The sequence below is a fragment of the Mastigoproctus giganteus genome, chromosome 1, assembly GCF_048544385.1.
Source record: "Mastigoproctus giganteus isolate SK-2022 chromosome 1, ASM4854438v1, whole genome shotgun sequence".
NCBI classification, from domain to species: domain Eukaryota; kingdom Metazoa; phylum Arthropoda; class Arachnida; order Uropygi; family Thelyphonidae; genus Mastigoproctus; species Mastigoproctus giganteus.
In genome coordinates this window covers 163,833,535-163,849,223 of record NC_143575.1, presented here as the reverse complement: position 1 = coordinate 163,849,223, position 15,689 = coordinate 163,833,535, and the positions used below count along the sequence as shown (strand labels likewise).

At 34.7% G+C, this 15,689-nt stretch overlaps 1 protein-coding gene across 2 annotated transcripts in view; it reads right to left on the bottom strand.

Annotated features, from left to right (window-relative positions):
- The window catches only part of AQP (aquaporin), a 118,038-nt gene that overhangs the window by 26,288 nt on the left and 76,061 nt on the right, over positions 1-15,689 (bottom strand). Inside the window, exon 3 of one of the 2 annotated variants that reach the window (XM_090374822.1) lies at positions 11,638-11,836. In XM_090374822.1, coding sequence (XP_090230948.1) covers positions 11,638-11,836 — 199 coding nt within the window. Of the gene's footprint in view, positions 1-11,637; positions 11,857-15,689 lie in introns of both variants that reach the window. The other variant, XM_090374829.1, reaches the window with a different exon arrangement.

Sequence of the window (15,689 nt, the reverse complement as noted above, 5' to 3'; positions counted from 1 at the left end):
AAACGGCAGGATTTATCGTTCAGCTTTAAAGCCTGCACAATCTGCAGTTTGTAGGCATGGAGGTGAAGGTAGTTATGAACAACTCTCCAAACAGTCATTTGTGATATACCTAACTGCAAATAAGCTTCTAATTGATTTTTTGGGCTTCGAGAAAACGCTTCGTGGATTCGATCAACATTTTCCTGCGAAGTGCTCGGTCTTCCCGCTCCTTTTCAGTGCAGAACACTACCAGTCTCTTGAAATTGCTTTAAACAACATCAGATAGCATTAGCTGAAGATGGATCTTTTCCATACTAAGTTCTGTAACGCGTTGTATTGTGATAACAGACTTTGTTTCGAAAAACCAAAGTACGCATATTGCCTTCTCTTGAACAGTCGCCATTTTGAAGCAATGCCATCAATATCTCCGGGACATCAATACGGGGAGTACAGCATTGCCAAATAAAACTTTTTGAGTTACACTTTCATATTCCAATTAACAATAGCAGTTTTGTTTTGTTGTTTCTGTTTTGAAAATTATAGGCATTCTCCCTTATATATTTGAAAAATTATAAGGGAGAACGACTTGGGTTCCTAGTTTATTTCGCGAATTACCACAGGCAATTCGCGAAACGTCTTCGGCAAATCTTTGCAAACACAAGTATAACCATAGTGTTTTCATCATATAATAAACTAGGTTTCAAATTCGATGCATATAGAACAACACACAAATACATTACACAGGATTATAATAATATTATATATCTAATTCAATGTCAAACTGACTGTAATGCCTATTACATTAGGAGCGCCATGACTAAATTCGGCACTTCTAAAATCTCTAATATGCATGCATATTATCATTTTAATAGTTTTAAGTCTAACCTATCTAGTACGGAGTTAACACAACATGTCCATTCCCACAATCATAATCCACTGATCGATTCAGCTATTACTATAATTAAATTGGAATCTAATTATAAAATTTTCCAAAATGAAGCTTTAGTTATCGAATGGTTTCTTCGACGCATGTCATTGAACGTGTTAAACACAAAACTCTCAATCAACCTCTCCCCTATTTGGGACTTGGCACAAATAAAGTTCCCACGTGCTCTGAATTGCATCTCAGGTAATAGCTTTTCTTATTAATAATGTTCGCGTTCCTCTTCTCACAAGCTAACTGAAGGCGAATATCGAAAGTTACTCATGCACAACTATTGGCTTTTTATTGATAATCAATCTATTCAAGGTTATCCCCACCCTTACAATTTTAACTGACAACCATGGAATGGAATGTACATTCCCTTCTTACGCACATATTTTAATGGGTTTAAATTAATTTCATGTTTAATTTTTTAAAATTTAAATTAAACCGCGACTTCAGTAATGATTTAGTACAAGTAAATCTCTCACTCTTATTAACTATGTGTCTTCTATAACTCATCACACCCAAGCAGATTCATCAAGAGGTTGAGCGCTGAAAATTAAGCAGTGCTACTTTAATAAGCCATATGCAGAAATACGTTGATTTTTTGCCCATATATACCGATGGCTCCAAATCACATTCAGCCATTGGAGCAGTGGCAGTATTTCCCTCTACTATCATCTCAGCTGCCCTTCCACCTGAGTACAGCAGCTTCTCCGCAGAACTTCATGCAATAAAATTAGCTTTAGAAAACCTGAATCTCAACCTATCTATAAAATATGTTGTATACACAGACTCTCTCAGCTCAATAACTGCAATGCAAAACTCCTCCTACAAGACTCATCCTGTGTTAAATCAAATCGGAAGACTCCTATTACAAATTCAAGAATGCCATCAATCAATGACCTTTTGCTGGATCCCAGCACATTCGGGGATAAAGGGTAACGAACTTGCTGATGAAAATGCTAAAAATCCGTCAACCTTTGATTTAACCTCCATTCCGGTTCCAGCCTCTGACTACTGTCACATCATACAAACAGCAGGTTTCGCGAAGTGGAAAGAGCTATGGCACACCCAAACGAATAATAAACTCTACCAGTTGAAACACGATCCAAAGCATTGGCACTCTAGCACCAAAACAGTGCGAAGAGAAGAAGTGGTTCTTGCACAGGCACGTATTGGACACACATATCTGACCCACCTCCATCTGCTCCGAGGCGAAGATCCTCCTCAATGTCCATACTGTTCAGAAAATTTAACAGTGAAACATATTCTGATTGACTGCCCTCACTATCAACAGGACAGAACATCCGTGCTGTGTTCCCTGAGAAATCTACGAGAACCAATGACATTACAACATATTATTGGAGATGATGCAAACATCGAGTTTTTCTCTTATCTGAAAATAATTGGACTTTATGATAAATTCTAAAATCTCTCTGTAAATGCAACCAAGCTGTTATGCCTAAATTATGTTTTTAGCTATGCTTAAATTTTGTGTTTAGCATTTTCGTGTGAATAGGCGCATTATAGCCACAGCAGCTTATGCGCCGATAAACCCCCATAACACACACACACACGCGCACTACTTTAATATACTTATTAATCAATCTATTAATATAATTGGAAACTTTTACTCTCTTTACTTTTCTTTATGTAAATTTAACCCTAACCAATACGGATCTAGAGGTGAGCACTAAGATAAGCTTTTCTAAGGATTTTAATAGTTAAAATTTTAACAATTTTCTCATAACAACACTGAATGTGAGAGCATATTCAACTAAAAAAAAAAAAAAATACACACTTATTTTCTCTTTTTGACAAAGCTTTGGAATTTCTCTTCATAGTCAAGTCTAGATCTCAAGGCTATTTATAAACAGGATTCTGTCTCAACTTTTGGCAAGAGGGCATTGGCAATAATATTATCTTTTTGACGCCATCATAATCTGTTGATATCAAACAGATGTGCACAGACTGAAAATCCTAAGTAAGTTAATGTTTGAAACAACTTTGTCTGTATTTTAATATAAAATGCATGCATTGTCAGTGAAATTTAATTTCAAATGCAGGTCTGGTTTTAAAATATTTGCTTTTTCTAAAAATCTACTTTCCTCTTGCTTATGGTTAATTACCCAATCTCCAGCTTTTTGAAAGTCAAAAGTTGGCAGCTATGTATTCTGAATTTGAAACCTTCTGAAATAGCATAATCACATTATTGTGTGTGTGTGTAACTTATACACTCACTAGCCGAAAAAATTAAAAACTTGTATTCAGTATCTAGTACAGCACCACCTTTTCAAAAATTACAGCCCATGTTCATCATGACATGTATTCTGCTAGGTATCTGGGGGAATTTAGCTCCAGATTTGACCATTTTTCCATCAAGATATTTGTCAGCTGGTGTACTGTCAGTAGAGAACCGCAAAGCTGAACTTCTCTTTCCAACATATCCCAGTCATTCTCAATTGGATTCTTATCTAGAGAATTAGGCAGCCAGGGTAAACATTAGAAATAATTGGAAATGTTTCTCAAACCATTCAGATACAATTTTTGCACAGTGGATAGTTACGTTGTCATCATGAAAGGAATACATTGTAATCCAGGTAAAAATGATACATTGCAGGGTGTGAAGTTGGTCTGCTATAGCAGAAAGATATTCATTGGAGATCACAACATTTTAACAGCATGAGTGAATCCTGTCCATGCCAAAAGAACATACTCCATACCATGATGCACCTTCAGCCCCTTGAGTGGTGGACACAAGACAGTCTGGATGTATAGCTTCACGAGGTTCACACCATACTTTTACCATTCTGTTGTTGCAAAAAAGTATAAATCAAGATTCATCAGACCACACTCTTTTTCCACTGTTCTGCAGTCCAGTTTTGGTGGCACCATTCCATTTGCATTTTTAATTTTTACAGAAAAAGTGGCTTTTGTATAGTCACATGACTGACAAATCCTAAATTCCTCAACTTCTGCTATATAGAAACCCAAACACTATATAGTTTTGGTTGGAAATGGACTTCCTTTGCTTAAATCGAATTTTTCAGCCATTTGCTGAAAAATTTTACACACTGGCCTTCTATTCTGATGTACAATTTGCTTTAAGTTTCTGTGGTCTTGTTCTCAGAGTACAGAGTTTCTGCCCCATTTCTTCCTTTTAGTGCTGAATTCTCCTTTAATCACACCAGTAATTTCCTTTGTTTTCTCAATTGTGGCTCCTGCTAAACTTGCTCCAACAATAACACCTTTCTGAAAAAATATTAATATTACCTGTCTTCCCTGACCAGACTGACTAAGAAGTCCCAGGAAAGAATACAGATACCAAGGAACTTACGACAATATCAAGTGACAACTGACATTTGCATAATAACTATATGTTTAATCATCTGTTGATGTCAGTTGCCAGAGGTTTCTAAATAAATTTTTGGGGAGTGAATGTGTTTATGTGATTCTATTTTATAAACATGTTTTTTTTTTTCCTTTCTTTATTGAATATCGAATATACCTTGTATGGTTGATTTTTCAGTGTTTCTGAACAACTATTTGAATAAAATAACTTTTGTCAATACTGTCAGAATGCATTTAAGTGAAAATGTAGACATAGAACCTGATGTAAAGTGGCATACCACTTTCTAAACTTTTCAGGTACTGCCTTGTATATGGATTTTTTAAAAAGAATACTGAACTTATCTTAATTCCTAACAGTTACCAGCACATGTTCTGAAATATTTTTCAATAAAATCAAATTTTCCAAAAATATTTTATTACAAATTAAAGATATGGTAATATAAAGGTCAAAAGTAAAATCCCAGTTTAACATTCAGTGACTATTTTATTTAATCAATAAATTTCCTTCCTCGTAACATGCTTTTTCATTCATTTATTTATCTCTCATTTATAAAATTTTGTTCAATTTTTCTGTTAAAAGAATCAAGTAATAGTAAGGCAAAAAAAAAATGCATGTCTAGAGTTGATCAACATACCTGAAGCAATAAAAAGACAAACTCTTTTGCCCATTATATTAGTGGTGCAGCTGTTATCACTGTGCTTATAATATTCTGATTTACAATGTCAGTTAGTCATTTGCTCTGTTACTTACAGATACGTCTGTTACTTAACTTCATATTTAAAAAAGTAGTGCATTAAATTGTGGTCTTTCATAAACTTGATTTCTGGTTGAGACTTTTCAAATGATATGTGATATATCTTTGTAGATGCAATGTACAAGGCCAATATTGTGAACAAACAATTATTCAAGAACGGTTTTGATGATAGATTATGAAAAAAAGTATATTGATTTCTTGCTTTTTTTGACCATATTGCCATATGCTGTTCTGTGTGAAAATTACAGAAATATGTAAATTCCTAATGTGTTTGTTATAGTATTTTATTTCTTTCACGAGTAAATAAAAACCTTAAGCAAAACCATTAAAGAATAAATATTAATAATATTAATAATGAATATCAAATAAAAACATATTAAAAACAGATTTCTTACAGTAAAACAAATTAACATATCTTCTAATTTACTCTTACTATTTTATTTCTCAAAATTTTTAATAATTAAATAAATATATATATATATTTATTTACTTAAAATGGTTATCCTCAAAACCCAACTGTGCAGCTAAGATCCACCAGATACCCATGCACAAGCCTACCAAAAAATGTTATGTTATGTCTGAGATTATTTTCATTGATTATGAGAAAGTTGACACAAGTTTTGCTAAGGATTTAGTAAGTATTCAACTACAAAAGACTTACTAAATCCTTAGCAAAACGACGCTCATAAATAAGGTGAAGAGCTGCTATCATTGGACAAATAATGCTAGTGAGTTATTTGGATGTTGTTTTAATTCCTACTTTAACCCAAGTCATCTATCCTTATACTCTTTTATTAATGTTTTAATTATATATGTAATATACATAAAAATGCATATTACAGATTAAATTCAGATTATTGTTATCCCCACTATCAAATTAAAAAAAATAAATCTAACAGAAACAAAAAATATCTAAGAAAAATTGCAGGTTACAACTGGCATAAACTGTTTTCTAAGTTCACTTAAATTATGTAATACTTTTTAATTATAAATGGAATATGGGATATTTAATCCATTCTCTATTCATATAAAAATTATTTTATATAATTAAATAAATACATTGTCCCTCTTGGAATTTAGGGTCTCTTTCACTTTTAAATTCCACTACCATAATCCATGCAATTTTCAGGTTAATCAGTCTACCTGAAACACACATAGATAATTTACATATCAGATTTTTTTACCAGTTAACTAAAGAGATAGTAACCTCCATATTTCTTAATGCCCTGTTTTTAAGATGTCTGAAGCACACTCAAAAGAGGGTATAGAGTATCATGAATAAAGATATTTCCCTTGTTTTTTTTCCTAATACTGAACATAAAACTCATTAAAATCCAGCAACCTCAAGAATTGAGAGGTGCTGGATTTTTAGAGAGATATACCTAGTGGTTGGGTAGTTTTGGAGAAGCATATTTTTTTAACTGTATATTAAGGAATATAAATATGAACATTTATATTGACTAAAAGAGAATACATCATCATCATCATCATGAACTTGGTCCGGCTTAGGTCTTTTAAGACCTGTTCCGTTGTAGCTCTTGGAGGTGGTCTTGATCTCGCCATCGTTGTCTTGGTTGACCAACATCTCTCTTGCCTGTAGGTTTGTAGTTAAAGGCTAATTTTGGGATCCGGTCTGGGTTCATTCTTTCTACATGGCTGATCCATTTTTCCTGATACCGTTTTATGTTATTTACTATGTTATCTACTTTTAATTTCTCACGGATATCTATATTTCTTTGGTGGTCTAGTCTTGTAAAGCCTAATAATGGTCTTAAAAATTTCATTTGTGCTGCTTCTAGTTTGTGTGCATCTTTCTTATTTATGACCCAAGTCTCACAGCTGTAGAAGAGGGCTGGTTTTGAAGTGATGTTGTGCAGTCGTAATTTTGTTTCAGTTGTCATTTGTTTTCCGAAGTGGTGTTTAATCGTTCCTTCGGAAAACAAATGACAACTGAAACAAAATTACGACTGCACAACATCACTTCATAAGAACATCACAACATCACTTCATAAGAACATCACAACATCACTTCATCACTTCAAAAGAGAATACTTTTGATTAAAATATAAGCAGCAGTTCAATTTGTTAAATATGAACCAATGACGGTTGACATCAGAATATCAATGGATATGCTTCAGAGAAAAAATACTTTCACAGTGGAGAATAAGAAAAAAAATTAAAAATTTTTCTTGAGGAATAATTATATAACAAGGCAGTCATTATCAGTGTACATGACATTTTGAATAATCAATCTCTTGTAAATAATAATAAAAACCGCCATTTTGTTTTTGCCACCATTATATAATAACTATAGCAGAGATAAAAACAGGTTGCCTGAGGAACTTAAGTAGCCTGTTGTTTTTCTCCCTGCTTTAGTCATGCACCGACAAGCTGTATGTTATAATGGCATAAAAAAAAATCCTTGGTTTCATGGAATTAAATGTTATTTTTGTGTATCAATAAGTTGCTGTTTATGGAAAAAAATTAACCATAAATTTAATGAAGCATAAATTTTTCTAGCTGTTTACCCACTGGGCATTTTTAATCTCTCTTCATTCTCAGCTATCATAAAGTGGCTTCAAAGTCACCAGTTTAGTAAGAGATAACATTAGCAGAAAGAAATTCAAAGTTAGGCCTCAGAAATTATAAAGTGTTTGGAGGACTGGCATTCAGCATTTTTGCAACCAACAGTATTTAAACTGCATTAATAATGCAATGGTCTTAATTCTCGTAGTAGCACAATCATACCTTTGCAACAAGTTGTCCTGGTATTGCACTACTTTCAAACAGATGGTCTTGCCGAAAGTTTAATTGATTATTTATTTAAATGATGAGGCTTCTGTGACAGTCTGTTTCAGGACTAACTGGTCCTTCATCAGGTGATATTAAAACAGATAACTATATTGCAACTTCGAAAACTCTGATTTCACATACCACATCAGACAACTTCTCTACAGCTGTTTTTGTGTATGTGATGCCACTACAAATCACCACTCCGATGAGGGACCAGTTTGTCCTGAAAAAGATTGTCATTTTCAGTCCTGAAGTTGAAGTATGTCAATAACAGTCTCATCTTTTTAATAAATGGTTAATTAACCTTTTGGTGATGTCTTGAGTTTGAAAGTAGTGTGAATGCAAAGTTTGTTCTGCTATAAGCATTAAGAACAATGTAATGACTACGGTATTTAAACTTTTTTGCAACCATCAAGATTTAAAGGGCAAAGAGAGAAATGTCACCAGTGTGGTTTTTTTTTTTTTTTTTTTTTTCTTCCCCTCTCTTAGGGATTCTTAAAGACAAATTCTATTGTTGATATGAGTGTGCTTTCTTAATATTTCCAGATTTTAAAGAATTCTGGATTTTTAGAGTGATGGACTGTCACAGAGTTTGTTATATTTGCTTTTAGTTTTAATTATATTTGAGTCCTCAAATTCCTCCTCCCACCCTTTACAATACAACAGCACATAATAACAAGCCACCACCATGTATTAGTATAAAATACAGTAGACTCTCGATTTCCCGGTTAATCCAAAAATAGTGTCTCCGACAGATTTAAGAGATACGTTCCAGGACTTCTCACGCAAGTGAAGTTTTACGTAACTCGGGAATGACTAATAAAATATTGCTACTATATCCCTGATGTTTCAAAATTACAAAAACTACGTAATATCCTCAGATGAATGAAGAAAAATAGTTTTATATATTTTTAATTAGTTCAAATTAAAAACTTTATCTGGGGACAGCAGTGAAGTAGCCAGAGTCACACATAAGGAAAAAAAAAAAAAAAAAAAAAAAAAAAACATAAAAGGAAGAAAAAATGCATGTTATTGTACTGTAAAAACTATGTATTTTGTAGCGTTGACTTCATTGGTGCCGATCACTTCACCGTTCTCGTATTCTGTCTTTCTCCTTTATTGTGTTCACCATTGCCTCTGACAAATCTGAATTCCGCATGATACTTGTTGATGTATGGCCATTTTCATACATCCTTATTATTTTAATTTTCTGATCCAATTCGATCGCTTTCCTATTCTTGATAGATTTACTAGTACCACTGTCACTCATTCTCTTAGTCGGCACCATGATAACAGTCAAAATTAAATTTTCTGAAAAGAACTTCACAGGACAAAAGTCCCATGAAGCTCTTTTCAGAATATTTAATTTATTAAATAATAGTGATACAGAATTGCTGTATCACTATTATCACCCCACACGAGCTCACATTTTACTAAAGCACATTTCTGGAGGTCACTGCCATAAAACAAAAACAATTTGCACTTTCCGGGTTATTGGGCTTTTCTGTTAGCGCAATCTATTATAAATGGTTAGTCAACTCGATCCTATCACATTTGTGATAATACCGATAGCTGAAATTCTGTGGGTTTTTACGTTATTATGGTGAAACGTGTGTCCCTTCGCTGAAATCTTCAGTCATATAAATAACGTAACGTAAATCCGAAGCTACTTAAGTCTGGGACTTGCTGTATCAAAAAATGTTCAGCAACCTACATAAAAAGTATGGCAATAGATTAAAAACAAAAAAACTTATCAGGCACTACCCATGTGTCCAATATGATGCTTCCCTTTATTTTTTACAATGTCGTGTATGGTTTGATCACCAACATTATAATGGTTCCTAAGAGATTTAACAGATGCACCATTTTCAAACTTTTGAATAATTTGAAGTTTTTGTTTGATTGAAAACACAGCTCTTGTGTTTGCCTATCATTTTCGCGATTTCTAAACAAAAAAATTTTAAAAAACCCGACATCCCTAACAAATAACGAAACAACTTTTGTCCTTTTGTGGTGTGATGGAACACAACAATTGACATGGCGCACTAAAACAAACTATACATTTGGTCTCTCTCTCTCTTTTTTTTTTGAGTGGGGGAGTTGCAAGATAATAGGCACACTAATCTCCCAATGTTTACATGAGGAGGAGCACTATAAGGCCCTCTCATGCTTTTCACATGAGCTGTTTACCCGGCTAAGGGCAATGACCCAACCTCCCCAGACCTGATGCAGGACCTAACTACAACTCACCGGACGGGACTCTGCTCCCACAAGTGCCATTACTTTATCAACTGAACCAGAAAGATCAGAGTACCACGATATCGGACGGGACTTTGCTCCCACGAATGTCGCTATCAAACACGGACACCCTGTGAACTGGACCGACAGCGCATATAATTTACCCAACGAACTATCCTAGGATGTGACAATCACCATATGCAGGAGTGACAACACTGCATTGGTGCCCAGACAACAGAACAAACAGTGGAAGTGACCCCATTCCAAGAATGACCACCCAAAATGGAAATAGGACCATGACCACGACCAAACTGGATGAGACCTTGATCCCATGACCAACGCCAGCATTCAACCGATCTGTGAATAAGTCGGTAGAAACCTTGTCCCTGGATGGCTCCTGGTGGGGCCAGTGTCGTGATGCTGTTCTGAACCTGCTGACCTAGCCACTCTACAGCCGTGCTGCCCACGTGCTATATTGGTGACCTGTGCCAGCTCCCTTGTCCGGCCCTTTCTACCCCACTCCGGCAGGGGGAGCAGATGGTCATACTGTTTCCTCCACACCACCCCCATTCTTCCTTCTGGCAGGGCATGCCCTACTGACACCAAATTGAGGCCTCCTACTCCATTGGCCTCATCCTTCCTCTAATATCTTTACACAAGTGAATGCCCCCCCCCCCCCCACACACACACATAAATTCAATGAATCCAAATTAACTTACACCCATATTTCGGTCTTTCCTTATTTAAGCGACATCACCCTACACAATCGAGAGATATCACACACATAAATTGTAATTTTTTTTATTATTATTTTATTATTATTTTTTATTATTATTTTATTATTTTTTTTTATTATTATTATTATTTATTTATTTATTTATTTTAGGTCCTAGCCACTGAAATCTCAGGAAATCAGGTGGCAGGACCTGCCGGAGTGAACTAAAGACTATCGGGTACCTGGTCTTGCCTCCACGGGGCGTAAATGGGGCAACGTTGGGCCTCAGCGGAGGTCCAGCGGCTAAATGGCCAGAGGAACAATGGTACAAAACACCACACTTCCATAATCCATACACTTTTAAATCGCTGGCCTTTCCAGAGATTTAAAAGTGTATGGATTATGGTACACCCACAATAAAAGCAACGTGGAGATGGGGGAACCCCTGGTGCCGTGAAAACACTGAAAACACTTACACTTATCTCCCAATGATGACTTATAACACCATTTGTTCGCTTATTTATGACTTGCAAAACATCTGTTTATATCTATTTTAGTTATTACTTGAATTTTATGATTTCTGGTGGGGTGGGGGGTTTCATAATTTGGAGTCTTTAATTGTTCCGCTTAATCAGATCCCGGTAAATCAAGAGTCTGCTGTATATCACAAATGATAATTATGAAAAAGCCTGGTGAAGAATTTTCTTATAAAAATTATTTCAAATTAGATTTAAAGTTAAATTTCCATAAATGTTTTTGGCAGGTTGGTATGAAAAAAAATACCTGTTTCCCATTAATGGTTATTAATATAAATTTTTATTTTAAGCAATTTATGGATGTTGCAGATTATAATCACCAAAAAATTAAAATGTACTTACACAGCTGTGGCAAGCCCACCAATGACTTGTCCAGTAAGTTTCATAATAATGTCACCAGAAATGCCACCTCCAAAAATACATTCTTCCAATGGCCCACATGGACATGCTTCTGCATCCTCCCAAATGCTGCACCACCAGAGACACAATATGAGAAGGGCTAATCCTAATCCCAAATAGCCATGAATCTCAAAAACCACTCCTATACAAAAAGCAGTAATCCTGAAAATTATTATGGATTAAAAAGTTAAATGTGTTTGTGTACACACACATATATATACATACATACGATCACATTTTATTTGTACTAGGTAAAATTAAAATACAGTATTGTGTGTTTATTTAAAATGCTTATAGAAGGCAGCATTAAAATATTAAAACACAATAATACAAACACATTAACATAAAAGCTGTTTTGCAATAATGATTAATTAGAAAGTGGGCTTCTTCAAGTACAGATCTGGCCATCTAAAGATGGCCAGATCTGTACTCGAAGTTAGTAGTGATCTGGCTATCTTAATCTTTTAAACCTGTGTTTTAAAAACAGGAGGACAAAATTACTTATTTTAAAACAACTTGGCCCAGGATGAAATGGAACACTGTTAGCTGCTAATATTTTAACAAGCAATTATTGAATATTATACATTTATTTTAACAAATGTTTTCAATAAAAAGTAATAGAAATGTTTTCAATAGAAAGTAATAGAAGCATCTTCCTCAATTTCTAGAAGCTAAAATTGTAAAATGGTAATTGCATACTATAACCTCTCAAGTGCTTAATACATATTAATCTATTCTGTGTATCAATCACCTGGTCTTCTTTCCAGTCTCACATGTTACTAAATTCCTAAGGAAACAATACTGGATTCTTAAGTGGCTCAGCTAGGTTGTGGGGAACCTACTTACTATTTCAAGGTCCATTGCACTCACAAATAAGCAGACGATTCTATAAAAATTTTAAATTGTGAGCTGCTGTTAAGATTACAAAATCCTTAGTTACAACTAAATAATGCATAATCCTAACCAGCTCATTGGTCCAATTGATACTCAAGAACTCTTGTGTGTTATGGCTTGCCTTTTTATGGAGGAAGGGACTTAAGAGACAATCTATATACCTTTGTGCACAGCACAGTGATTACAGTCACTATCTTTTCATTCAGTGTAGTCAAATCCCATTACAGGTGAGAAGAATTTTTATGAACTAACTTGGCATGCTGTGGCCAAGTTAGTTGATTTCAGGCTAAGGTAGCATGGTTTTATTTCCAGATAGGTTTTTTATCCAGTGAAACAGGCAAACTAACCAAAGCACACATGCTACTAAGACAGATAGGCTATGATAGTTAAAATAGGATCCAAACCCAGTATTTTTACACTTTGAGAGGTAAAATTTCTACTATATTAAGCACATGTGCCTGGAACATGCCCTTCGAGACCCAAAGTTTATTATCAGAGGCATCGAGTAGGGGTATAAGAGGATCAGCTTCTGGGCCCAGACATCATGTAAGAGGTCTGGACTATTGCCACAAGCATTTTTCAGTTTAGACATTTTTTGGCCCAGTATGAACTGACTGTGCAAAGAGACACCAGAGCTTAAAATTTAAAAATTTTAATAAGAGGACATAAGGCAAGTGATGTATACAACTAACTAGAACGATGTTTCTGTGTCCATTCCAAGCCTTAACATAAACAGATTTTTGTCATGAGCATGACCATTGGGGCCCTCGTGGGTAGCACAGTTGGTAGGATCACCATCCTCCCCAGGCCAAGTGGAAAAGACCTGAATTTGAGTCATGTTGATCATGGGAGGAATTTTTATGGGCGTTTTTGCACAATATGACTGGGTTGGTCAAGCAAGGACAGCATGGTTTTTTGTCCAGCAAAACAGAAAATTGACCTCAGAACACATGCAATTTACAGACAATATACACAGCGCAATATGGCCTTAGTCACTGATGCTCCTAAAAACCCAACTACAACATGACCATTGGGACCATTCCAAGCTAGTAGTTGCTGATAAATTGAGTCTCTTTAGCATGTAGAAATCAGATAACTGAGTGCACTTTTGTGTCCATTTTTCGGTAGTTTTTTGTTAATCACCTAATGAACTGTTCTTATTGACATTTTCTAATCACATCCCAATAAACAAATGATCCAAAAGGCAATAGAAGGCAGGGGCAGTCCCATGATAAGTCCCCCATGATCAAAATAATGTTTTTTTTTTTTTTTTTTATATATATATATATATATATATATTATTGCTGCATGATGATTAAAGCTTAATGATTCTCTAGAACATTGCTTTAGGACTCCCCACCCATTTAGAAAATCTTGAGACCACCACTAGTGGAAGATGCTAGACTGTTCCATCAAGGGAAATGGTAATGCATATTTCCATTATGAGACTGAGAAAATGACTAAGAATTAATTTTAAATTGAAAAAGTAAAGTGGCTTAGTATTAGTATTAACAGTGGCAAATGATGTAAGAAAGCAAGCTTATACAGCAGCAGTGAAAAAAAAAAAAAAATCCAATTTCACCTATCCACTTCCACCACAACAATAGATTGAAGCTTTCAGCACTCAACCACCTATTTGCTGAAAGAGGCAAACTTTCACACATCTATTGTGTACTGTCCTGCCTCTTGGAATTTGTTCCCTCATGTGCATAGCTGAGGAAGAATCCATCAGCATTGAGTTTGCTCAAGCCATTCAAAGCTTTAAACACCTCAACCAGATCACTTTGCAGGTGCCTGGTTTCCAGATGCTGCAATTTGCAGAACTGAAGCCTTTCTTGGTAAGAGCCTTTTATCCCCTCACCAATCTCATTGCCCTTCTCTGTTTCTGTTCCAGCAGCTCTACATTCTTCCTAAAATGAGGCCCCCAGAGCTGAATGCAGTAAACATGATGTGGCCTGACCATTGCCGTATACAATAGGATAATCATCTCCTAATCTTTGCTAGCAAACTTCCTACATATCATTGCCAAACCCCATCAGCTGGCCTTTTTTTTTTTTTTTTTGTAGTTGGCACATCAGCTTCTGTGACCATAATGCACCTCCCAAGGTTTTTTTTTTTTTTGCATTACTTTGATCCAAGCCTGAGGCATGATTCGAACCCACGACCTTTGTGTTGCTAGGCAGGCACTTTACCCACCCGTCTAGCCTGGTCAGTTTCAGCTGTCCTATTGACACTACTTGGAGAACTATTTGGAAAAACAAAATTTTGGCTTCAAGGAGTACTAATTCAAAATACAATTATTTGATAACAAAGACAATAACGGAAACTTTTTGCAATTAATACAAATGGTTGCCACATTTGATTCCACTTTATCAGAACACATCCACACATGTATTCAGATTGATAAACTTCACATGCCACATTATTTAGGAGACAAAATTCAAAATGATATTTTAAATATAATAGGAAATAGTATAAGGACAAAAATTTTAGATAAGTTATAGGAAGCTAAATATTATTCTTTGATTTTAGATTGTACACCTGATGCCAATCAGGAACAATTGACAATTATTTTAAGATTCGTAAATTTATAATGAAACACAAAAAATTTAAATTAGGGAACTTTTTTAGGTTTCTGTGAAATTGAAAATACGACTGGTAGTGACTAACTACATTCATTTTAGAATTTTTGGAAAAACATAACATTAATATTCAAAAACATAACGGTCTGGGGAAAAAATTTTTATATAAACACCAGAACCTTTTTCGTACCTTGCGCTGCACATACTTTGAAATTAGTGGTGAATGATACGGAAAAAATATCTTTGTGACAATTGATTTTTTTTTGTTAAGTTCCTGTATACAGGAACTTTATAATTTTTTTTTTTTTCTAGTAGTACTAAACGGTGGGCAATACTAATAAAACAGTTTCAAATCTTTCGCTGAAAGCTTTGTCAGATACGTGTTGGGAAAGTCGAAGTGACGCTAAAAAAACTTTAGTAATTAATGATGCTCTTTGTGAAATATATTCGGATTGTGCTATTTAATGTAATTTAAAAACAACATCAGTCATTGTCAAATAAAATTAGATATTTTAAATT